Raw genomic sequence first — 26,087 nt, forward strand, 5'->3', positions numbered from 1 at the left:
CAGAAAAAGAACGATATCAATGGAGAAAAACAAAGCCAAAACCTGAGAAACACAGGTAGACGTGCTCTGCCTTTTCTCAGGTCATTCAAGGGAACAATACAAATTTTCAGATTTATTCTGTATGAAGGGAATGCAAACATTGTAACCATACCTATAGTATATACCTATAGTTTGACAAAGAGCAAACTATACCACAGATCTAAAGGATGATCTCCTTAGGAAAGAGCCTGCCTATCAGTATTTCAAACAGAAATCCTAGCTCCTGAATGTGAATTAATAATTAGGAAATAATTTTCATTTTAGAGAAAATGTTTCTATATAGAAAAAAAATCAGAAATTTTTTACGTAATCTAAATCACTCCCTTTGTTAGCTGATTATCTCCAGGAAGGTGTGAACAAGAGCTCTTACATCACTAACGAAGCGCATGCTCCTGAAGGAGTTTATGAGCCTAAAAAAAAAAATACAAGTTTCCCAACATCAGTATCTGAACCTATTCAAGACTGAAATACCTCTCTGTAAGAACTGCAGTGTAACAGAGAACATACTTGTGCGCGCACACACACCCTTTCCAAACTACACCCAGCTGTGAGACAGCGCAATTTAATTTTTAAATTCATGAATAGCACAAGTATTATACCTTCAGAGAAGCAGACAGCTGCTCACACCTCCTCCTGGATGTTATTTTCTCATACACAATGCCAGGCCATGCATCTGAGCTGTTGCAGTCCTGGGTGTGCCTGAGAGCCCAATATAGGAGCTACCAGAGCAGGTTGCTTGAGATCTCTAAACTGGTATTTATGCATATATATGCAGGGGTTTTATACAACCTTATACATGGGGTGTCTACTCGTCTATTAGTTGCTTGTTTCGTTCACTTTTTATAGTGAAATTTTATATAGATTTTTTTATATAAGGCTATTTTTAGATATTTATATAGATTATTTTTATATATGTAAGTCCTTATAAGCAGAAGCAAGGATATCTCTCTCTGTGGTTATGTCTTCTCCTCCAACCACACCTGCCTCATCAATTCAAATACCAAGGTCTTTCAAAAGGAGCCTGTGTATTTCATAATGTTTGTAGAGACTCCATCACAGCCCCCTTTTCTCGGCTGGCACTTCTGTAATACCATCCTAGGCATGTTCAATAATTTAAAAAAATTATTTACCTGACAAGGATGACAACTACACAAAGAAGATAGGGAAGGCATGAGAACCTTCAACAAAAGCCACTTCTTTAATAAAACTCTATGAGTTTTAAAAAGCTTTGCAGAAATTGTACATATGTCATCTTCAATGCTGACGTTAGTGAAAAGTCACAACCATCCAGACTGCCACTGGATCTGATGGCATGAACATCTACACGCTCTTTGCATCGTTGCTTGGATGAAAACTTGTCAGACTCAATTAGTGGCAGAGTAAAGCTCATCCGGAGGGAAAGGCAGATGTGAATTAAGAAATACTTAATTGCACAACCACCTGCAGATCCTGGCTGCTTCAGAGATCTGCTGCAACGGCCACCTTAGCAACAGAGAATAAGGTGTTTTCTTGCCATGAGAAAAGCAATAAAAGACTGGCTTGGAGGGGGGTGGGCTCGGAGGGGGGTGGGCGTGGAGGGGAAGCAAGCTGCGTTAGCCATGCTGACTTAAGAGAGGCCAAACCAAGTATTTTCCACTGACTTTATGCAAGTCCTACCATGCCTGTGAATACAGCACCTGGGTGGCCCCACTCACGTGGCATGAACAGCTTGGAGCTGCTGCTGTTCTCCCTCTCTCTCTCTCTCTCTCTCTGGGGAAAGAGGCAGTGGAGCACCGGCATCTTTTGCTGTTGTAGGAGCGTGAAGCAGCTCAGAAGTTCACAGAATAGGTTACAACACCCGGCTGCCTCTTGCAAACCAAAACCAAGTGGCGAAAACAGCAAGAAATGGCAGTGGCTACAGCTGAAAGAACAGTCACCAGCAGGATGCTAACAGGGTCACTGTACTCTCTATATTTAAAACACACACACAAGACAGTGGAAGAAATGGAAGCAGTGTGTGAAAACATTAGGCTATGTTGCACAAGCTGAAATCTTTGGAGAGAAAAAAAAAAAGAATCAACATGTAAAGCATCTGGGAGGCTCAGAAAGAATTGAATATTGGCTGGTGCCAATAAGTCTGATTTCAGCTGAACAAGTGGATTTTGTTCATTCTTCTTTATAATCCCCTCATGGTTACATGTCAGGAAATTACCCCAGAAAAGCCTAAGAGTTTACTGTGAGGGGGTAAAGAGTTAGATCAAGATCCCCACTAACACCTTCTGGGGCAAATGAAGCTAATACTTCAGGATGAGGCAATGAATATTGAAAAGAACAGAGTCCTCTCCCTACACCGTGAACTCTTCCTAGCACTCTGATTTCTCAGCCTTTCAGACACAGGCATCATGAAAGGTAATCATCTCGCTGCAGATGTGCACATGTGCTCCAACGCAGTTGTCTGGGCTCCTTCCTTACTGGAAAGAGACAGGCACGTACCTCCAGAGCAGAGAGGACTGTCCCAGTGAGCTGTGACCCTCTGAAGTCACTAGAGAGCCTACCCGGTTAGGTTAGATTAGGAAGCCAATTTTAAAGGACCAAACTTTGGCAAGATGAAGCCCCTTCCCAGCCTAACTTGAGTTTCACCCCACCCAGCACAGAAAAAGCAGGTGCAGGATGTTTGCTCAGTTACACCAGATCCTCTAGCTAACTGTCAAAGCAGACTGCTGCATCGCTGCTACTGGATTCAGTTGCTGTTGCCATATTCAGTTTAATTTGAGTCTCTACGACAACTGCTCAGAAATTCAGAAAAGCTGGCTCTGATGCTAGGCTGCCACATCAGCCTGTGAAAACCGGTGGTCTGCACTTCTGTAGAATAAAGGCAGCAGCGTGTCATAGTTGGGCTGAGTTACATCCAAAAATCCCTTTGATTTTAGCTAAGCCAATAATACAGCCAAGTTTTCCTCCCCAGTACTTTTTCCTGCAGGCACCTGACTTTCAGATATCCCTACAAAAAAAATAGAAGGAAAAGAGAATTAAAAATTTATATGACAGCTTTTGCCTGGACAGAGATAACTAGAGTCTTAAAGATGGATATTTTGAAAAGGAGTGAGGCCCTTCACTGAAGGACTTCTAAAAAGTTACACCTATTTTTAAAGACAATGTCCAAATGCTTGGAAGATGAGAAGTAGTGTTCCAGTTGGGATTCCTAGAAGGAGAAAAGGAAGTTTGACTCTTTGAGAAAGATGCTTGTGCATCTCCACCTGTGCTGCGTGTTCTTTTGTGATGATCAGGTTCAAGTGCAAGCCTGGGCTCAACTATTCAAGTTCTCAGCCCAAAGGACAATGAGTCACATGCTTCATTAAGAACTGCTGGCAAACTAAAGCTCTTGTCTTTCTTAAAACAAACAAGTAATCACACCCTCCCAAACATGCTAACGAGAAGGCTGCAAGAGCAAGCACTTAAAGGTGGAAAAACCAACCCACATAACTTTCACTGGCTTCATTTCGGAGGAGCTGGTGAAAGGAAAGCTTTTACTGTAGGCTGCTAAAGTTCTTTAAGTACGAGTGCATTCAGCCATTTTCTTCTCCCCAAATGATGCTTGGCCTGATAGAACAGCAGGTGGAAGTGCTAATATCCTGTCGTTCTCTTCCTCACTCTCTTACAAACCCATCTCGGAAATTGCTACTACCTCTGCTGGCTGATTCATCCATCTCACAGTCCTCTATAAACAGGTGCAGTTGGGCACGTTTAAAAAAAGGTTGGGTTTTTTTGTGGTTTTTTTTTCAGGTGCCTAAAGTAAACGAAAGCAGAACTCATCAACTTTTAGAAAGAAATTTTCTATTAAAATACTAACAAGTGTTTTCTGTTAGAAAATAAAAGGAAAAAACATAATTATGTTAAAGAACGATAAAGATTGGTAAGATAAGTAGGTATTTTATTGGTGTTTTCTATAGAAATAAGGCTCAGCTGAAGACTTCTCCTGATCCTCCAAAAGATCAGGTCCTCAAGCCAAGCCTGTCAGTCCATGCTGGTTGCACATTGTTCATTCGCAGCCCTGACACACTCCATTTGGAGTCAATTTTGATACAAGCCATATAGAGTTTACGTACTGAGGTAACATCCAGTGCTGTCATTTTCCGTGCAACTAAATGTCAGCAAGAAATAGAATCTAAAATTGGTCTGTAACTATGGCAACTAATGAGCCATTCTAACTTGGAGTCCCCAAATCAAACATGTGACCATCAAGGGATTCATTCCAGTTTTAAGATGCTGATTTTCAGAGAAGAAAATATGTGGCTGCTTTTGCCGTCATGCGCATGAGATGTGTCAGCCTACAACCAGGCTGGGGGAGCTGGAGGAGGTTCAGGCAAACAACCAGGAGAAGCAGCTTCTTTCTTAAACTGGAATGAAAACCAGCCAACATTCTACTGATGCTAATCACACTGGATAAAGGCAAAACCCTTTGAAAAGAACAAAATATCAGTGATCACAGTAGTGTTTGTAATCATAGCACTGGGGAACAAAGCGTAAGCTCCGTGATGAAAAGTAATGTGTGCCTTGATTAGATTTTTTTTATTTCAATTTCAATAGGCATTTGGGATTGCAAAACTCAAAAGTCAAAAACACATCTGCACATGTGTATAAGAATAAATGTGGGGACAGCTCTGTAATTCTGGTAATAGGGAGGCTATTTCATCTCCCACGATCATATCTTTCTTCTCAGTAGCTGTTCCGAAAGGATCGTATATGCAAATTCTCCTCAACAGATCTTAAAAGATGCGCCTACAGCTAAGATGTCCCCATCTCTTTACCAGGGAACAATGTATTTATTCCCTTTCATATCTGTGCCTGGAAACTGCCAGATGATCCTTTAGGGCCATGGCAGTCAAGTAAAGGCAGTTCCTTCAGAAGGAGTTGAAGGCTCTTCCAGGAGGGCTCCGCAGGTAAGGAGTTTCATGCACAGGTTCCTTCAAAGCCAGAATAGTGAGACAGAAACAGCTTTTCTTTTTTATTTTGTATTTTCTATGTATGCTCGACTACTACTTTTTAAATGGACAAACACTGCTTTTCCTTTCTGCCATGGGAGCTCAAGCTCTTGATGCCAGCACACAGTAGGAACAAATGACAAGAATCCACCGTACGAATGGAGTATATACTAAAGATATTTTGCCTGTGGTGCTACAACTACAAATCATTCAGCTGCTTCGAACAAGAAGCACTTTGACCATATGAAGTAACATCATTATTCAGGCTTTTTTCAGAAGACAGAAGAGAGATGGTGAAAGACAGACATAAATAAAGAAGTTATAAGCTTTCCAACATAATTTGAAAAGTGCATAGTTATTGTTATCAAATAAAGTTGAAGCTAAAATCATCTTGAAATTAATATTTAAAATAAAGGATCAGTATGCTCTTATACTACATTGAAAGGTTTAAGTAGCACATGTGTGTTCTAGAAACACACTGCAGCCCAGATCAGAAGAAAGGATGTTAGGTGTCAGTCAAACCTTTAACAAAGGAACTGGAAGTTCTTACCAATTTTCTTTGAAGATTTTAAATCTAACAGAAACAAACAAACAAAAAGCTCACTAAATTATTTTGCCTACATATGTAAACATCACCTGACATTGTTTTTGAATATTGGCTTTCCTGGGTAGGGAAGGAAAAAAGAAAACCAGCATGAATTACAGCTTTTAATTTTGGAAACCATAAGTGCTGTTATCTCATAAAACAAGCTAAATTTGAAACAGTGAAAAAATAATTATAATCCTTGAAAGTTAGAACCATGAAACACTGTTTTGCTGTCTATTTAAAAAAAAAAAAAAAAAAAAAAAAAAAAAAGGCCTCTGAGAAAGACCAGTCAGAATACTTATTAAGGTCTGGAGCAATCAGTAAAGTGACAGGTCTGTCAGAAGAAAACAGTACTGGTGACAAACACATAACAAAAGAAAATTAACAACAACTGTGTGTGAATTTGCAGATGTGCATAAAGTGAAGCTATTTAAAAACAGAGTACTGCAGTTGTATCAATTCTATGGTCCCCACAAGATGCCACGCTCTACGGTACATGGATGGAAAGAACAGAGGATGCTTAAAAAACACCACATGATTTTGCCGTACAGACCATCTCTGGTGCTTTGTATGTGTGTCTATATTGCACTGTATTCCTCTTAAAGCAGCAAAGCCTTGGTGTATGACTAGAATTAGTCATAACAATCATCAAGAGATTATATGATGCGATGCCAGGGTTGCCATCAGAATGCTCCACAGAGGTTACTCGGGTGATTTACTGGAGAAAGGAGATCTATACTAAGATTTTTCTCTTTACCCAAGTCCTTCCATCCACACTTACATTTTTAACAAAGCAGAATTATGGACTTGTATTCATGACAGAATCTGATGAGACCACATCCAGTTTAATTCCCTCCCTTTAGAGGGAAGCGATCAATTGGTTCAGCCACAGTGTTCTCTATTCATATGGAAAACACAGCTATAGAAGCAAAGCTATAACTCAGGAGAAATAATCAGAGAAACAGACAAAAGAAAGGCAAAGAAGCAAGCAGATTGAATTCTACTCTCATCAGGTGTTCCTGATACATCTCAAGTCACAAGGTCACCACCATCAACCAAGGTGGTAAAGAGACAACCAACGTAACATCCTAGGCGCAGCAGGAAAAGCCGACAGTGTTAATAACAAAAAGTATGACAAGGATGATAAGAGATAGAAAGTTGAGGCTCTGGATGCCTCATGCTTTCTCAAATCAGTTTTTACCTAATTAATTCATCTTCATCAGATCTGGGCCAGCTTAGCAACAGCAGTAATGCAAATTAATATCTTAGGGCTCTATACAGAAAAAAAGCTGTAAACCCCGTCCACCTACTGAGCAGCATCATGTCTTCATTAGTTTACTGGTGTTTAAAAAAAAAAAGAAAAAAAGAAAAAAATAAAGAAAACTTGCAAAGGCCCACACAAAGAGCAAACAGCATACCGTACCACATGAGACTGAGAAACAGTTATAGCAGGAAAAAAAAAAAAGGAAAGAAAAAAAAGAAGAAAAAAACCCACAAAACAATAAACTAGCTACAAACAGAAAATGCCTAAGTACTGCTGAAGGTATAGGAAGATGGTTTCAATACAGCCAGTGCCCTGTGTGGGCACAGCCACAGGGGCGACTGCAAGCATCTTTCAAAAAAGACTTCTCACCGTTTCTTTTCCTTCCTTCATCTTTTGTCACTTTTTGTGGTGCCATTACTTTCTGGAGGGAGCTCCGGCTGGAGCTGGGCTTTCCCGACCCGTTGCTGATGATGGAGCCATTCTGACTCGGGGACCGGCTGAAAGTAACCATAGCAACAAGGGAGGATGTGAGTTCTTCCTTATAAACCTCATTTCAAGGTTATTTCGTTCACACAGTTTGCATCACTGAGTTTTCAAGTCTGATTTTGTACCAAAAGAAGACAGAATATAAACTGCACACAGCAACATAGTAAAGGCAGGCACAGGGCGACAGTAGGAGAAAACAGGACTTCTCAATTAGTTCAGGGTTGATGGGCACCGAATGCAACTGCTCCTCATGCACAACCCCCACAATGACAGAAGCAGCACTGCAGAGGACAAAAAATCCTGTTACCAATTCAGTGTCATGTATACAGTTAAAATAAGCAGACCTTTGTTTTTGTATATATGGCTAAAGTAATTCCTTTATTATTTAGCCTGCACTTAGGCTCCGCTGTTTTGGCAGCCACAATGCAAAATTTTTTTTTGCATTGTAACTCGCTTTACACCTACGCACACACAATGCAATAAGAAAATTCTCCTTTTTTTTCTTTTTGCACATAATCCAGGTTGACCAGCACTGTTATTTGCTGAATCCCCTAAGAAAATGCTTGTTTTACTGAGCCACTGCATATCCTTGCCCTGAAACTGGTCCCCGCACAGGGGGAGGAGGGAGGGCAGAGTAGAACCGCTGCGGGCGCTCAGCCCCAACCAGGAGCAAGGACAGACTGAGCAGCGTAACTCCGGGTTGCACTGGGAGCAAGGTCCCAGCACCAGTCCTCTTCTTTTTGGGATGGGCAAATCACTCCTAATGCACAAGCTGGGAAAAGCAGGCCAAAGTAAAAAACGTTATATTTGGTGCTGCTCCACATCCAGGCATGATGTCAGGTTGTTTCTACATGTGAAAGTTGCCACAACAGGCATGAAAATGACCTACAGGACCCGTATAGTTACTCAGCACCTATCCATAGTCTGTGCTGAATTGTCACGGCCAATGGCAGGATAATGTAAAGAGGTCGCACTGGTGAAAAATATGGACTCAGTCACAAGGACTTCCATTTACCGAGCAAAAAAAAAAAAATGTCACAGTGGCTGTATATCCAGAAAATGGTACTAAAGCAAAACAACTGTAAAAACCATCCTGTAAATTATTGCCAGTACTATACTGCCAGCCTGAAACATTCTTTTACCTCCAGTTCTGACTGCCCTGTCTGGTGTAAGTGGAGGCCATTTACTGTGGTCAGAACAGGAAAGGACAGAGAAGTAATTCTCAGGGACTCTCTTTTGAAGACAGCCTAGGTGGAAATATATATAATTTCAGACAGGCTCTTTCCAGCTACAGGGCTTTAGAAAAACTCAGCATGAACCCAGCTAGCTCATCCCAGCCTGAAGATTTTCTTCTGAAATTCAACTGAGAATAAATATTCTCGAAAAGCAGTGTTTCTCCCCTATAAACCCATCTGTCACTGCTAATGACTAAGCCCAGCCTACTAAAAAAAATCATCCAGGGACAGACCAGCACCTGCAGAAACTCTGCTGCAGTTGCCAACACAGAAAAGAAGTGACCACAGGTAGCTTGCGCTATGATTTCTGCTACCACTAATCAAAATATTCATTCTTTTTTAAGTGGCCATCAGATTATTAACTGTGAAGTTGCCTTCAGTGGTAATATCAGAGAAGATATTCTGAGCAGTTATCAGCCACTTCATGGCAGTCTGATTTAAATTGACCTTTCCAGGCTGCAAAGTATCCTGGATGAAAAAGCAAATATGTAAAGGTCAAGAAATATTTCTTCATCTTCAGAAACCATTAAACTCCATCCCCAGACACAGTTCCTGGGAATGAAAAAAGGCTACCATTCCGCATGTTCTCACTCGCTCAAGTAATCACCCTGAAGGAGGCAACACTACCTCTGAGTTATTTGCTTAGAAAGGCACCAAGGTTCAACACATTTTATAATGAGAACAACTTCCCTGTGAATTCCTGGATCAAGTTCGCTTATCGATGTTTGTTTAAAATTGCGCAGATTAAGCAGAGGGGGATTTCTGCACTCATTCAATGGATAGTGAAGTGCTTAATCGCTTTTGTTAGAGGATTAATTAGTAAGGCTTGTTTACGTTTTGTGCATGTATTTACACATGGCTTTGGAAAGGCTTCAAAATATTTTAAAGAAGAAATCCTGCAAAACTTCACCAGCACCAGCAGCCCCAGCCGGTGTCATGGCCATCTTCCATTTCTCTGTTCATCAGAGGACGGGAGACTCCCAAAGGGATGAGTGCCGTTTGGTGCACACAGACTATACAACCTGACTCTTGTGGGTCAAGCGATTTACGGTGTCAACCACAAGGTGCTGACATTTAAGGGCAGAATAAGTTTACACCAAACCCAGTGAAGCCAGGAACCGGGGGAGTTCTCAGCTGGCTTACTCCTCTGTTGGCACGCCCCGCAGACAACTTTCTCCATATTCCAAGTGATTTACTGTACAACCAGCAAAGTATGCCAAACCAGACGCCAGCTCAGGATCCTTCTGTTCCCACTTTTCTGTAGGGAAAACCTCAGCTTATGACCAACGGGGAGGTCTACCTGCCACGACAAGCAGCAGCACCAAGTCCTCCAGCCCTGCTCCTTCCAGAGCAGCACCTCTCACCGCTGCAGATGGCTCCAGCGCATCCCTGTCACGGCATACAGCAATATTGTGCCAAGGTTTCCAAACGTTTCCATTACTCCAGAGGGGCAAATATCATTGTGCAAAGTACAAGATGAGGTGACTCAGCTATGAGGACTTGATTTTCTATAGAATTTCTGTGCACTAGCCAGGTACTCCTAAGTTAAAGTCCCTTCAAGAGGCAAGGACCATGTAATGTCAGCAAATTAGACAGCTGTTACCCCTATTCAGGCTCCTTACTTAACAGTTTTATTTTTCTCTCTTCCCTCCAGTATCATTCTTCCACAATAAAATGTTGATGATCCTCTGCTTGAAATTAATTTCAAGGAGAGCGAGACAAGGAAAAATGAACTTGAAGCACACACAGCAGCTAGGATAAAGGGATAATCTACTTCCCTTGCCTGAGATGACCAAGATGAGAAATCATGACCTTCAGCTATTCTGATGATGGTTTAGGGTAGACATGAGGTAAAACTTCCTAACGGGAAAGGCAGTGAAGAACAGATTGCTTGAGGAGGCTGTGATCAACCCACCACTGGAAAACTTTAAAAAAAAGTGGGATAAAGTTGAGGCAGGGGTATATTTGACCCTGCATGGGAGAAGACAAAGAGGCAGGTAGCTTCCTGGGGACCTTGAATCTGTGATCCCACAACCCTGTAGACTTACTACGATGCAACTGCAAACCTGTGACACTTTAGCCCAGACATGGATGTTATGTAGTCTGTTCTTACACTCTCAAAAGTTTTGTCCTGCTGTAAATGCTTTGGATCTAAAGGACTTCCAAAATTTAATGGATGTTTAGGGTTTGCCTTTCTGCTGATGAAGACATTGGTTCCAACTCTGGAGTGGCAGAGTCTGTCAGTGGAGCTACAGCAACTTACAGTGTCTAAGGTCCTGTCTTTGGGTTCATTTCAGACATGATTGGTGTTTGCGCTCCAGATCCCATATTTCATTTGGGTTCTTCTCTTGTACAACACCAGCACGCATGTGAGAGCCACTTCCCATTTACCTCCCCTACAATCTGTGAAGACTTCACTTTATCTTGTATTTTGCAGTAATCTTACCCATCCAGCACAGACCAGCGTTATGCCAAGAATTCATCATGGAGGAACCATCTGCCGCGCACAGAGCCTGGGTGCCAAACCTTACAGCTTCTTCCTAAGCAACCAGCAGCATGTACCCTATTCCACCCCTGTGCGGAAACATGCCAGACCGTACCTTTTCCTCGTTTCATTGGATTTGGCGGTTTTGATGGTGCTCCCATCCTGAGTAATTTCTCTCTCCTGGGAGGCAGGAGCATCTCTAACTGGAAGTGGAAGTACAACAGTCTCCTGAGTTACAGGTAAAACCTCATCTTCAGCTCCCTGCTGACCTAAGTGTTGCTTGGCATAGTCAAAGCCTTGTACTGGCTGCAAAAAAAAACAGGAGGAAAAAAAAAAAAAAAAAAGACATTTCAAGCATGTGTCATATGTTAATATATAATTTCCACTTCGATATAAAATTTTCCACTACCCTTAACTTCTTTAATTACGTAAGTGACAGGTAAAAATATGTAGATTGCCATATGAGTGCCAAACAAACCAATTCCACATGTTTAAAATATGTGGAATTCCACACATTTTAATTCCATTCCACATATTTTAAACATGACCAGTAAGTACAAAATTGATCTTGGCTACCTTCTCTTATCCTACCATAACATTCCTAGAAATCCCTTTAACAGACAATGGAAGAATGAGCATATGGAAGAAAAAATTAGGCAGGAATAAAATAAGACCATACAGCAAATAGAAAACTTTGACAAAAATCAGGTGTTTCCTAAGAGAACGGGAGTAACTTGTTCCAAATCAAGACCATGTAAAAGGTACGCATCAAAGTTTCATGGGCAACGTTTTCTAGGAAAGGATTTTTTTCTGATCAGTGATATTATATTTCCCCTGGCTTGCAAGTTGCCTACTGGGAAGGTTGTTACTGACTTCACTTGTTTCTCCTGGGAAGTGGCATTTGCAGAAGCCTTGCAGCCAGGCAGCCGAGCCCGTGTGCCCAGCCTCTCCTTCCCCCAAGCCCGGCCGGGGTTTCCCTGCTGCCTCCGCAAGGAAAAAGCAGAACCAACATACGCCTTCTGGGCAACACAGCCATGGAAAGCGAGGTTCTCTTAAGGAAAAAATATAAAAAATTTAGCAAACTGAAATTTCCCAACTGCATTTTCTATTGGGGGAATTAAAAAAAAAAAAAAAAGAAAGAAAAAAAGGGAGAGGGGGGGAAAAACAGAAACAAACAAACAAAAAACAACCGAAAAACCACACAAAACCAACCTCCATTTTCTATCAGAAAAAAAGAAAAAATATATGAAAAATAAATGACTCAAAGAAATTCCTGACCACCTCTGGAAAAAAATATAATACATAAAAATGTTCTTGCTACACTAAATTGAATAAATTTACCAGAACCTGGGAAGATGCTCTTCCTGAAGTACAATGACTACTGCCAGAATGCTAAAAAAGCAACATGAAACACTTCAAAGATGAGCAGCGGTGATTTTAACCCTCAAGCATACTTTGGGAAACACATAGAATTAGACAGTTAATAACTGAATAGCCTCTCTCAGGTTCCTGTCATGTTGTCATTGAATATTTTGGTTCCAGAAAAAAATCAGCTGGATAAAAAAATTTGCTGATGGCACAGAAAAAGGATGAGCTCTGAAAAAAACATTTTCTCTTGTTCTGTCCCTTACTAAATCTGGGTTATAGCTATAAATACAGATGCATTTCATAGGCGATCTCAGTCTGAAAATAATGGAGCTGTCTTCTGGTTTTTAAAACAAGACAAAACATGCTTTTTGTTTATGGGGATCTGCATTGCATTTCCAATCTCCGGTTTGAACTGAGGCAGATGATTTCTAATGTGCTCCTGTACTTCACTACTCTGGAAATAGCTTCATTGAATTAAGATGACACTAGCTGGGCTAATGCTGATTTGGGAGAGCAAAGGTCTCCACGCATTACCACGATGGGACTTGCAACATATCAGAGAAATGCCAATTTTCCATCACCACCCCATGGCAAGTCATGATGATATCGCCCCTGACAGAGCCTTCCGCTTGCCCTCCTCTGAAAGCAGGATACCACAAAAGCAGCCACCAAATTAGCTACAAAGGGAGGAAATGAAGGAAGAGAAGGGAATTAAGACAGGGGAAGCAGAGGCTAAGTAAAGGACAGCTAGGATGAACTGCTGCCCGACAGCCTAGAGAGTAATATTTTTAACCAAAAGGATGCTTTGCGACCTTATCCTCTGTATTAGTCAAGACCCTCCCAGATATTCTGCAAAAAAAAGTAACAAAAGAGAAAAGCTGATTAAATCAGTTATTTCTCCCTCCATGCCTTTGAAAGAGTAGAAGTTTCAACTTATACTTCCTATCTTAATTTTCTTTTTTTAATAAGTAACAAAACCAAACAAAAACAAACCAGAAGCAGCAGAACATAAGAATTACTAAAGAACTCTGCAGAGTCCCAGCTCGGATCTGCCAAAGGGAGAAAATGAAGGATTATTTTAATCTGAGTTCTACTTACCACCATCTCTAGTAATAAAGTGCACTAAAGGAAGAGCTGAAAAAGCCATCCTCATCAGCAGACATATTGTGTTAAATAAAATTTGATCTTGGAACCCTGCTCTGTAAAAGCCCACAGGAGCAGATGGTTTTACCACTCCTGAAGGGAACTGGCAAGGCTAAATCATGATCAGGCACTGCTGAAGCACTGCAAGCATAGATGTCCCATGCAGCCAAAATACTGAGAAAGACCTAAGGACTGGGATTTCAATATTGTTTTTGAAATAATAAATGAATGATGAGACCATTAAATTACGTTGCCTGGCAAGGGGCAGATTGAATATAGGGGGTTGTTTCCAGGACTTTTTTCCTTATAATGATCATAAAAAGAGACATTGATATTTTAAAAAAGCAAAAAAATAAAATAAGAAGGAAAAAAACCAAAAAGCAAAAAGGATGATTGGTCCCTCCCCTCTACACGTATACATCGGCAGTTTCTCCCATCTGATCTTTTTTTTTGCCATGCCCTTTATCAAATTGTTAGTGGTTGTTTTCTCATGGCCTGCAGTATTTGCTTTTGCTTGCGGGTCTTAGACTGCAGATCTTATCTCTGTTTACCTGCAAGCTTGCTCTTTCATGCTCTAAAAGAAAGGAAAGGTGACAAATCAGATTACAGCCTTTAAAAAAAGCATGCTGTGAATTAGAAAGCAAGGGAGGTAAAAGCGAACATCTATCCAAAACCCCAAGGTAAAAAACAGTTGCTTAAAATAAAAACAGCATTGGAAGAACATTAAAATAAATTCCCACCAGAATTTCACCAATTTGAATTTAGCCTACTTTTAATATTACAACTGGAGAGCCAATGGAAAAAAATAGTAACAGTCCCTTTCCCCTGCAACTCAGTCCAGATGTCCATGACTGCTAAGGTAATTCAGAACAGCAACACAATTCCCAAGAAAGATATTCTGAACTACACTGCGTACGAGAGGTCATTTTTTAAACTTCAGTTACGTAGCCTTCAGCCTGTTACAACAAAACAAGTCATTCCTTAATTACCAGGCGCAGGCAGCAATCCTGCTGCTATGTCACATCACCTCCCCCAGCTACAGAAGGATATTTGAGGCTAAACGTTTCATTACCCCTCCGTGCTGCGTTCGTGCATCCTATCCCGCTGGCACGGGACGGAGCCTCCGGAGGGACGTGGCAGGCAGCTCTGCTCTGCGAGGACCTGCAGCCTCCTGCTACTCCCAGCAGCAACAGGACTGCAGCAATGAACAGGCAGCTCCTCTCTGCCAGTCCCCTTGGTACAGGACTTTTGGCATCCGAACACACAGGATGGCACCACTGAAAACAACATCAGCTGAAATCCAAGGCTGGGGGTATCCTATGTTCTTCTCTTTTCCTTTCTACACAGTTTGCCAGGTGTTCAAAAGGTAATCACAAATTGCTCCAGTGATTCAACAGCAAGTCTCAGACGCACAGAAACAAAATATTAAAGCTGCTTCTTAAACTAAAAATCGCTTTGCTGTGACTCCACTTAGAGAACAGAGTCAGCATCAATCAAGCAGTCTCAGGCACTTTGTTAGCCATGAAATAAAATATATTCATTTAAAATGTGATATAGAGATGTGTTCGTCAGCTGTTTGTATTGCCACACTGCATAAAATGTAGCAATTACAGTTCAAGTAATTACCACTATCCCTGATATCCCTCATGCTGAAATTAAAAACAAAACTAAAACTGTTCTTTTCCAAATGACCTTATTTCATTATCTTTCCAAAACACAGCTCTTTGCTTTATTTTACATAAAGATGCTGAAATCAGGAATGACAAAACCAGTAAACCAGTCCATTCCCAATCCCACTGAAGAATTTATTTTCCACAGTCTATATACCAGCATATACTCTTAATCAGACCTGGCTGAACCTTTTTGATAGAGCCATCATTGTGAAACTAAACGGAAAGCAGTTTAGCTTTCACTTTTAAATGCATCACTTTTCATACAATGAATTAAATGAATTTTTATGGAGTCTCAAAATATACTAAAAAGGGGAAATGCACTCTAGAAGCGGACCTCCCACACTTCAACTGCAAATGTGAGCAAGTCTGCAGGGAAAACTCCTGAAATTAGTATAGTGTGGATGCTGGGAGCTCAGCAGCAATTATTTTGTTCTGCAGATCCAACTCCGGCCTGATGACATTGACTGATGATGCAAATGTAACCTGACTGAACAGGTTTTAAGCTGACTATGTATCTTATAGCCTGATTAAATCTGATTTCTCAGGAAAAGTCAAAATTCAGCTTTTTCTTTTTAGAATGACAACTATGGATTCAAATATTAAAATACATTTAAGTTTTTTCTGTGCTGTAGCTTGAACCAGCAGTGGATGTTTTTAAATAGCAACTTTCTTTAGCTGTAAAGCATCCCATAACGATGGTCAGCTCAAAACAACATACTATTTTAGCCTCATTTTGTACTTTAACTGGGACTAAGATCACATTTAAGAAGAAGCAAGTGGTACGTAGTATTTGCAACAGCCCCTAATAAAGTAGGATTTGCATTTTAGAGGTTTCAATGGGACGTTATATGATATCGCTGCAGTGGTATTAATTTTTGTTTGTGTTTGTGATATTGCTCATTTCACTTTTGCAGATCTATTCTTAACACTAGTTTGATAACATCAAAAAAATAGATGAACATACTGGAACCAAAATGGAAATGTCTTTTTCACATACTTTTTGATACAAATGTCTTTGTCCAGCTGGCACCAGCTGCACCCATCTGCAACTAACCTAAGATGAGGAGAAAAGAGCTGTCATATGCATCATGCCTGCCTTCAGCTCTCCCTCCAATCTACATTTTTCAGCAGAAGCAACAGAGCTGAAATCACAATAATCCTGCTGTCTGTAGCGTTAAGAAACCAAAGAAAAAAATCTATCATTTCAATCCCGTGCCAATGAAGAAGAACAAAGCCAGCTAAAAAGGCAAAGGAACAGTGGACTTACACACAGGCTCTGTAGGCTAGAAACCCCTCACTTTAGGTGGCTCTAAGAGCCATTTAGTAGCATTGAGATGGCAAACTTTTTTTCACTGCAGAGGCAAATTAGTATTCTGTGACATTTTTCTGTTAGGAAGTCAAACTGGAAATGCATTTGATTTGGGGAAAAAAACATCTTATAATTGATATGGGTTCGTAACTTCAAGGAAAATATAACCATTTGAACCCAACCAACAATACCCACAAATAAATTAGGAAGTTCAAGACATCTGAAAATAAAATAGCAGTGGGAAAAGCTTTCTGAAAAAATTCAAAGAACATCTTTCCTGGATTAGCAGCTGGGTGAACTCCTGGTTAGGACCAGGTCTGAACTGCTGCCGGAGCCCAGAGCTTCAGCCGTTGCCACTTGAGCAGGTAGGAGCAGCTCAGGCCATGGGTCTGAGGATGAGGTCCTACGGGAGACGTGCTGCTGGCACGGCTTAAGCATAACATCCCATTTCCCCAACTTTCTGAAGGAAGCAACTGCCCTGAGCAAAGGCTACTCAGCCCTAAGGGCTCAGCGCCTTACATCCCTGCATAGCGCTTGTTCCGTCACTGCTGCCTTCACGGCCAGGGGTGAGCTGCAGCAGAAGGTGGCGCATCCCAAGTAAAACAGACAGGCGATTGCTGTGACCGGTGGTATCAAGGAAGACAAGTGCAAACATCCAACTTCTGAGTAACAACCATTTCAATTCCAAATCCCTCAACTACATCTCGCAGAGGAACAGGTAAACCCTCAGAAAGCAAACAGACGTGGTGGATCTAGTGATCGATCAGTCACTCACTTTAGCTCTCTGAGGCAGGTTCATCATGGTGTCCGGTTTGAAGTCGTTCTTGTTCTTCCTGCAGAGCACCGCTGTGATGATGATGATGATAACTGTAACCACAGCAATGGGAGCCAGCACCGCTGCAATGATCCACAGGTTGTTGGGGGGGTTCTTCACCACAGCTACAGAAAATTGCAAACCAAGGTGGTTAAGTCTCACCGCGCAAACGCAAGATTTAAATTGTTTCCAACACAGCCTTCAACTGCCTCTATATAATAATTAGTATAAAAGGATTTGTTAGTAATCTAGCTATAGCCTTGTCTTCCTTAAGTAAAAAAATGAATCAGCAACACTGATCAATTCAAAAATCCCTGGTCTCTCTTCTCTTAGTTACATGCAAAAGCAGCCATCAACACCCAGGCCCAGTTAGATGCAATATTAGGTATCACTCCACTGGTTCATTTACAGACTAAAGAAAAAAGGATGCCAGTAATAAATCCTTAATTATTTTTCAAACACTAAACCAGCTTATAGTAAGGTAGCACGTGTGTCAAAAGTGTACACATGAAGTGCATACCCGGTGTCAAAGACATACGCGCTCAGCAAGAGTAAAGTGGCAGAGCTTTTATAAAAACAGTGAAGTTATAAGCACACTAATAGTTGTTATCGATACCAACAGGGCAATACGAAAAGGCTCCTCTTGTGCTCTAGAAATACTTTATCATAGCTAAGGTCAAAATGAATCCATCATTTTTGAAGGAGGGGAAATGTGATTGGAAAGACCTACTTGCAGATATACTAGTAATGGCACCAGGAAAAGGGTGCATTTCAGAAACACAATGATGCTAAAGCATTTTAGATTTCATTTTACCAGAATAAAGTCTATTAGCATAAACCTTCAACTTGTACACACATAAGAGATCCTCCTGTGACACATCCCTGGTTCTCTCATCTCATCTCATTTCTTTCTGGAAAAAACACCAGATAATCTCCTTACGATGCTGAATTTTGTTTCAGCGAAGTATTCTGTGGGCTTCACCATGCTATGTCTATTTATTTTCCCATACCACTGGTTTCTGGCATGGACAGGCTATTGTGAGAATACCAGCGTAAAGCAGCCTTTCCCATTTCCTAGGGAACTAGCGCTTCCAAATGTCATTGAGCTTATTAGCCGTCAGAGGCACTCAGCATCTTTCAGGATCAGACTTCAAACGCATACCGTCTTGTTTAGCAGCAGTTACAAAAGCCAGCTGAAAGCCTGTCAGAAGCTCCAGCCTAGTTTTTTGTAGATCTACAACTTTTTGCAAAGCCATTGTAGTTTGTTGGGTGATGTAGGAATAGCACTGCTGGGTACACATCTTGCACACAGTGTAACAGTAGCCACACGCTTAAAGTCTGTCCAAAACGCCAGGTTGAAGCCTTTCAAGGTTCACTTTTCAATGGACAATAAATTGCACAATTCCAAATTATTGACTTTGACATATAGTTGGGGTATGAAAGGGCTGTGGGGAAGGAAACTGAATCTGAATTTTATCAGATAACCGTAATTTTAATTACAAGACTGCTGTTGTGGGAGCAGCAAACAGTTGTTGAAAAATGGTACTTCTACTTTTTAGGGAATGCAGAGGCAGCTATGACCTTATGGCTAATAGGACAGGCATTTATGAATCCTGGCTTACAGCTTTAATTCAGCTACCAGCTTCCAGTGTGACCTTGAGTAAGTCAATCCACAGTTCATTCAGCTCAGTAAGACTTCAGCAGATTCTGAAGCAAGCCTTTCATTCTGCTATAACTCTGTCCCTCATTTATAAAACAGGAACATCCATATTTTTTGTTGTTATTCATCTGTCTTGTCTAACCAGACTATGAGCTCCTGAGGGTAGATGTCTTTTCTTACTGCATTTTGGTACGGAATTTTTCACTCTGCTGTAACAGAAATAATGAGTAAAAATGAAGTGCACACAAAGTATTTTCTTTGGGAATACAAAGACAGCCTACAAATACCATGTCCAAAATGAAAAGAATTTATTTTTTCCATAATAAGGTATAAAGATAGCACTACCTCCTACATTTCAAATACTTAGCTTCAGAATCTCTGTTACCCAGGGTCATAATTTCAATTTCTGTATATTCTCTTCTTACAGTACTCCGTGCATATTAAACTTGTATGAAAATCTACAGATGAACAAGGCTGCCTTATGGGACCATGAAAGTACAAAGTTAGAACATGAGCAGCAGATGTCACAGTTACCTAAATACCCGTACAAATCACACAACTGCACAAAGAGCTAGGAAAGTGCTATGTATTATCTATAGCTGCTTTAGCAAAAATTACTTTAAGTAAGTGTTGTCATGGAAAACAAAGCCATTTAGAATGTAAATGTTAGACCTTATGGAGCAGGAATGGAGGTCCCCAGGTTCAGTCCAATTAAAGTCAGTAACAGACCATGATCAAATCAAGGATCGGGTACAGTATATAGTGCATTCTCTGGAAATTATATCATACTTTAATATTTTAACTCAATCATATGTTTATGGATGATATGTCAATTAGTTATACAGTGGTCCCTTCTTTTCCTATCACAATTACGTGCAGTTATTTCAATAGCACTGCTCTTTCAGGCAGAAATAATGGCACCGGGGGTCCCGTTTTATATCCTGTTTAGCCAGTAAGGAGATCCAGTAAAGAAGTCCATTATATAATTTTAATTCCATTTGGATAAATACCTAGAGCAACAGGAGCAATTCAATTAGCTAAAGGTATAGATTCATACATTAAGCTGTTATTGCACAAAAAAACCCTCCAAGCTGTACCACAGGTTTATTCACGACTGTGGGTCAACTATGCAGGAATATTTTTTTTATTATTTTTTTTAAAGAAAACACCTGTGGCCACAATCACTCAGGCACTGATGCAAGTCTTAAAAGAGAAATTTGAAAACGCTTTACTTTTCAAGGACAGATTACTTTTTTGGCCACATTATTCTGAATGATACTATCATATCTTGAATCTGAAAAATGTCCATGCACACAAATAGTTCTGTTCACCTCCACTTTTCTGATTTGGGTCTAAACATCATCTTTAACAAACATGTGGTGCGCTTTACAAATTTCTTAGTTAAAATGATTATTTTAAAAAAATAATCCTTTTGGGATAGAAATAATCTGCATTATTATGAACCAGTCGAAAATAAGGGACATCTTGATAGCCCTCCACATTTTCCTTTGGGCTAAGTTATTTATTAGCAGTTTAGCTGTGGTAGCCATTAGTTTGTGACGTCATGCTTTCATTAGCATCAGAATTAACTCTGACTTTACAGTTCCATAAAGTTGTTCAGTTCATAGAACCGTATGTGTGTAAATTAGTTGTACATTAGATCTACCAGTGACTGGCTAAATAAATAGGCATACAGCTTTGATTTACCACGATGAAGGCTTAGCCTGTACCCCACAGGCAAAAGAGCAGCCCAACCTCAGCAGCTGCTCAGGAAGATGCACCTGACATTTCCCGTGTGATCAACGGAAGCTCCCCACACCTACACTGGTGTTTTTAGAAACAAAAGAAAAAACAAAAAAAGAAGAAGAAATAAAAGACTGAACCCTCAGAATTTTTAAAGGAACTCTTACGATCAGCTTGAACTTGAATAACATAACCCAGTGTCAAGGCCATCCGCTGGGAGTCAACAGTACTCAAAATTTTGGCAGCTGCAGTGCCCAGCAAAGGTTTCCCGTTGTATAAAGTATAGTATGTCAGTTCAGCTGGCTCCTTGGGTCCTGGGATACGTTGGATTTTTACCATCTTTCAGTGGGAAAAAGAAGAAAAAGGAAAAAAAAAAAAGAAAATGAGAGAAAGAAATAAACTGTGTTCATATCGTTCCACTGCAAAATCTGCCCGAAGCTACTTGAAGGCAACGCACGCAAGGGAACTCCTTCAATACCCAGTATAAGCATAAACTCCATGCAAATATTCTCACAGGATTAGAGCTTCTCCCCTTGATAACCCAGGCTATTAAGATTAGCGAGGACTGACTGCTGCCTTCAAAAAGTTTAAACCTAATCCCAAGGTAAAACCCTATGTTAGAGAAAAGCACACAGTAAAAAGGAGGAAAGGACAAATGTTTGGACATTACAGTCCTCTGTAAAGAAGGAATTCCTAAAATCTGTACTAACATTGAAAAAGATACTTTACTGCATATTGCAGTTGACAAAGCCACTCACATTTTACTTTTATACGCATTGCCTTTTATTCCAGCCTGACAGTAGAGAACCATGCTTTCACCATTTTATTCTGCAGAACACCAGCAGAATTTTTACACTGTACCTCTGTCTTTGCTGAGATTAGAGGAACCGTGAAACACCTCTAATGATGAGGGAAAAGGAGTTTTGTGATTCCTCTTCACTGTGCTGTGGACTAAAATATGTCATGCTTCCATGGAAAGTTTCACAAAGGTTCAGACTTTTGGCAAATAAAAACGGGTTTCTCCTTTTACATTCTTTCAGTGGGAGAACACACAGAATTGTGGGCAAATGAGAAAAGCAGTAATTTCTTTTTATCTCTTTCAACAAGCAGTTCTTGAAAAATATCATGTAATTAAAAAACCAATCTTGTCATGCAATTTTTGAAGACAGATCCTCTTTGAATCTCCCACAACTAGCACCAATTGGATAAATTAGTGAGAAAACAAAATATGATTATTTCAAAATACTGAATGGGAAATGTTGCTAAATAAGAGAGATGATTAATAAATTACTCTGAAATTCCTTCTTCTCTAGAAGAAATCTGCTATTCATAATGTAATCTGTGGCCACATGATTTGATGACTAACCCCGTACAAAGACTGCTTCATACTTCTTTTTTCTTTTCTCAAAAACAAACAAAAAAAAGAATAAAGAAGTTCTAGATTTATCAAGTTACCGAGGTCAGGGAGACATAGGACATAATTTTTTTTTTAAATGAACAAACCCCCAGAACTCTTCGTTATGCTGAATACAAGACTTTATGCTAAAATACGTACTTTGTACCAATCCTCACAGCAACCAAAGAGAAAATATTTATTAACACCGATTAACTAATGACAATTTCTAGAAGATGAGAGGCGTGCAAACACGTCTGACTGCAGCAAAAGAAACCCATTAGTAATGCCATGCGTTTTGCACTCACTGCTTTGAAATTCATGGAAAGAGAGGAAATCTCAACCCAGTTTCAGCTTTCTTTTCTTAATACAAAAATCACATGGAGACATGCAAACAAAACCCGTTTTTCAACACACATCTAGGTACAACCAATGTTGCATTGACCACCTGCACAGTGTAGCTGCCCACAGTAGTGGCACGTTTGAATCGCCTTCCTTGCTGATGGGACATCATAAACAGCGGGGCCAGACGCTGCTCCATTAATCTTGCAAAGCTCTGGTTGTTCAATCCCAGTAATGCAATATCGACCCCTTGAATAACTGTGGGAATGGAGAAAATCACACATCAGTATATCTTACGCGGACAAATAAAGTAACATATGGTCTGCAGGACAGTTTGGGACAGGGATGTCATAACTCGCTTAGACAAAAAATAGCTGGACACTGTTACACCCCCTAAGTAATTTCCCTATGGGGATATAATGTGCTTCTGTTCCAGCCCCTGGACTGTTCTCAATGTTTATGACATTTCAGAGAACAAAATCCCCCAAAAATTTTTGGGCCTTCAGTTTACCAGAATGGCTCTGGGAAGCACCTAATCTATGATGTTCAATGTAAAAAGTAGTACATTAAAATCCATTTGAGAGCTGCCTGTCATGCTTGTCGTCCGATACTCCTGTTAACTAAACCACGGGTTTTCATCCAGCAGTTTTGAAACCTGAACTTAGGATTTTGTACAACTCATTTTTAAAAAAAATATCGTATCTTTGAAAGCACTGAAAACTGAATAAATATTTCCTAAGTATAAATGAATTTAAAATTAAAGAGATGCTGAATTTACATAAAGTTAAAAAAGTGATATAACATGCTAATTTAATTCATACATATGCATGATTTTTCAATGTTATTTCAAAAAATCTTTTGGGACGACCATGATATTTTTGAAAACTGTTTCCATTGCAATATCCATACTACTCCACTGCAGTAAGTGTGCAAGGGCACGAAATGGAGCATCAAGTTCACGAGATCCAAATGGGAAGAGCTGTAACACTCCCTTCAGAGGATCATAATCTCCACATAAACTTGTTTTTATCATCTCAAAATTATGAACAGATATAACAGGCTCCAAATCACACCAGCTTTTGGAAGCAGAGTGTAGAATTCAACCTGTTTCATGCCAGGCTCCTTTTCTCTTGCTCTCCCGAGCATTAAACAATTCCAGGCACAGACACAACACACAGAAAGGCTTTGGCATCTCCTCACTTAAAGGTGTCGGGGTGGAAAGGGTCTCTTTCTTGCCCAGTTATCACTTGTAAAGTCAAAATGATTGTGAATGAGAGTTTGAGGCCAGTGAAATGACTTTGGTAAAACAAGTATTTTTAAGTCTAATAGCATTCTTTGCACCTTCTTCTCTACGAAGAGAGAGTTATGTGCTTAATGACTCAGGTGAAAGGTGCAAAAACTCCTGGACCCAGACAGTTGGCAAACTCCCTGGGTGTAACAGATCACCCTTCTTCCTGGGTTATGTCTACAAACCTCCTTTGATTTCAGATTTAAATCCAAGTCCCAGAGAGGGAATAATAATTACAAAAAAAAAAAAAAAAAAAGCATGCCTATTTGTGTTTTACAACTCTGAGAATATAATGCTGCTCTCGGAAGTGCTTAAACCTAAGTGTCATAAATTCTGAGGTGGGTGTTAGATGCAGGAGACATCTCTGTTCAAGATGACAAATCAGTTATGCCCAAGAGTAATTGTAAATACATTTGCCCAGTTGAATGCAGGAAGGTTCAGTGGGCATTTGCTTATTATTGTGCAAAATTACTGCACCAATGTGTTTATATAAACAAACACTAAAAATTATTGTCTGAAGTGCATGGAGGAGGGAAGGAGATTAAAAAGTACCTGTTATCACCCAGTAGTCTCTAGTTGACTCTGAGACATCAAGGTTTGGATACTCCAAAGCTTTAAAAATAAAAGTTGAAATTATGTCACAATATTCCAACATCCTACACATTATATGTTGCAAAACTGATTAACCAGACAGTGATAAATAAAATTTAACTATGCCCAGGAGGAGATCTAGAAGCATAATTTTCAGGGTTACAGTCTCTCTTCTGTCTGAAAAAGAACATCAAGTGTAAACAGTATGAGCATTGCTGCACAAAGTAGGACATACATCTTCTGTTGCCAGAATATTGGCTGGCACATTGTCTGGGGCAAACCCTAGGATTGCCCATTACTAAAAAATGATAGGTAATATGCAGGTGTCGATGTTATATACATTTCTGCTGCTTTCTCCCTGTGTATAATCCCCTGGGAAAAACAAGATGAGTTCTATGATGATTCTGTGATTTAACCCTTACTTAACTCAGACCACAATTTTAACGTAAAATGATATTAAAATAAACCAGGATCAGATTCCACCAGAGTGCAGTGCCACATGAATTACAAGCCAGACTAACGAAACTGTGAACACACCTTAGCGTGCGGTACTCTCGCCCTCTCACTCTGCACCATTGAAGGTATTGCTACCATATGTGTTTACATCTGTGAGAAACTGATGTTTGCCGTTTTCATGCCTTTTCTTAGCTCTTCCATCTCCAAAAGTGCATTAGGCTGTAAAGTGCAATATGCTGCTAATTCATTATACAGCTCAGCATTTTTTTCAATGGATTTATGCAATGTGGAAAGCATTCATCCTTGGAACTTAATTCAGAAAATATCCGTGCTTTGCACGTTGATACACGGCTATCAAATTACTTTGATTTTTAAACTCCAAAGTGGCTTGAAATAGTAAACACTGTAAAGGATCTGATGACGCACAGGAACTGCTTTTGAGGAGGGATTTCACAGCACATCCCAAGCTGTGCATTTCCACGGCAGACTGCAAAGGCTCTGGAGAAGCCGCTGGAGTCTACTGGGAAATAACACGCTTTGAGAAAAGCCTCAATATTGGTTTGATAAACTGAAACAACTACACTGCCACATGAATAAGCATCAAACACTCTTCAAAGTAAGTATTTTCACAAGACATGCTATCAGTCTAAAGCCATAAACACAACGGGCACATTACGTTCATGAGTTTGCAGTATACCTGCTGCACTGAGAATAAATCCAAGAACTCCAAAATGAAATATAAGCCATTAGCTGTTAAAGGAGCACTGGCTAAAGACTTTATTGGGTCAGTTCATCATGTGCAGGGATCAGCAGAGAACTGCGACACCGCACAAGACTCGTGCTGTGTGACAAAACGGTTTTCACGGCTCCTAACTACCAAGCATATGCCTGTATTGTCTTTGTGAGAAGCACCATAATCCTTTCCCTATGCAACAGGCCTATTTGGGAGGCCAAACACTGGAGCTGAACAGAGTCATCATCAAAACTTCCTCGGGCTTTCTCCTTGCGCTCCTGGATGCCCCATGAAGACAAGTCCTGCACACAGGGCGCTCTTCAGACAGGCTCACCTGCTAGCCACAAGAAGGAGCGAGCCCGTCTGATGATGAATGGTGTACACCCCTTTCTAGGTCCCCAAGCACACCCTTTGGCAACAGCTTCCCTCCACCTTTCCTTACCTCTGGAAAGACTCAATGGAAATGCAAGACTACCCTGAAATGTGTCTCTTACCCTGCAATGCAAAGTCCCATTCAG

General features: G+C 40.3%; 1 protein-coding gene across 3 annotated transcripts in view; it reads right to left on the reverse strand.

Moving 5' to 3' along the window:
• KIAA1549L (KIAA1549 like) overlaps window positions 1-26,087 on the reverse strand; it is a 137,275-nt gene that overhangs the window by 41,642 nt on the left and 69,546 nt on the right. For all 3 annotated transcript variants that reach the window (XR_005106585.1, XM_037403159.1, XM_037403157.1), the window contains 6 exons: window positions 24,342-24,401; window positions 22,608-22,759; window positions 20,934-21,105; window positions 17,325-17,488; window positions 11,172-11,362; window positions 7,220-7,347 (listed from right to left, as the gene is read on the reverse strand). Coding sequence is in view for 2 of the 3 variants with exons in the window: in XM_037403159.1 (XP_037259056.1) it covers window positions 7,220-7,347; window positions 11,172-11,362; window positions 17,325-17,488; window positions 20,934-21,105; window positions 22,608-22,759; window positions 24,342-24,401 (867 nt within the window). In the remaining variant the exon portion in view is untranslated. The remainder of the gene's footprint in view (window positions 1-7,219; window positions 7,348-11,171; window positions 11,363-17,324; window positions 17,489-20,933; window positions 21,106-22,607; window positions 22,760-24,341; window positions 24,402-26,087) is intronic.

The sequence above is a fragment of the Falco rusticolus genome, chromosome 10 (assembly GCF_015220075.1).
Source record: "Falco rusticolus isolate bFalRus1 chromosome 10, bFalRus1.pri, whole genome shotgun sequence".
NCBI lineage: Eukaryota > Metazoa > Chordata > Aves > Falconiformes > Falconidae > Falco > Falco rusticolus.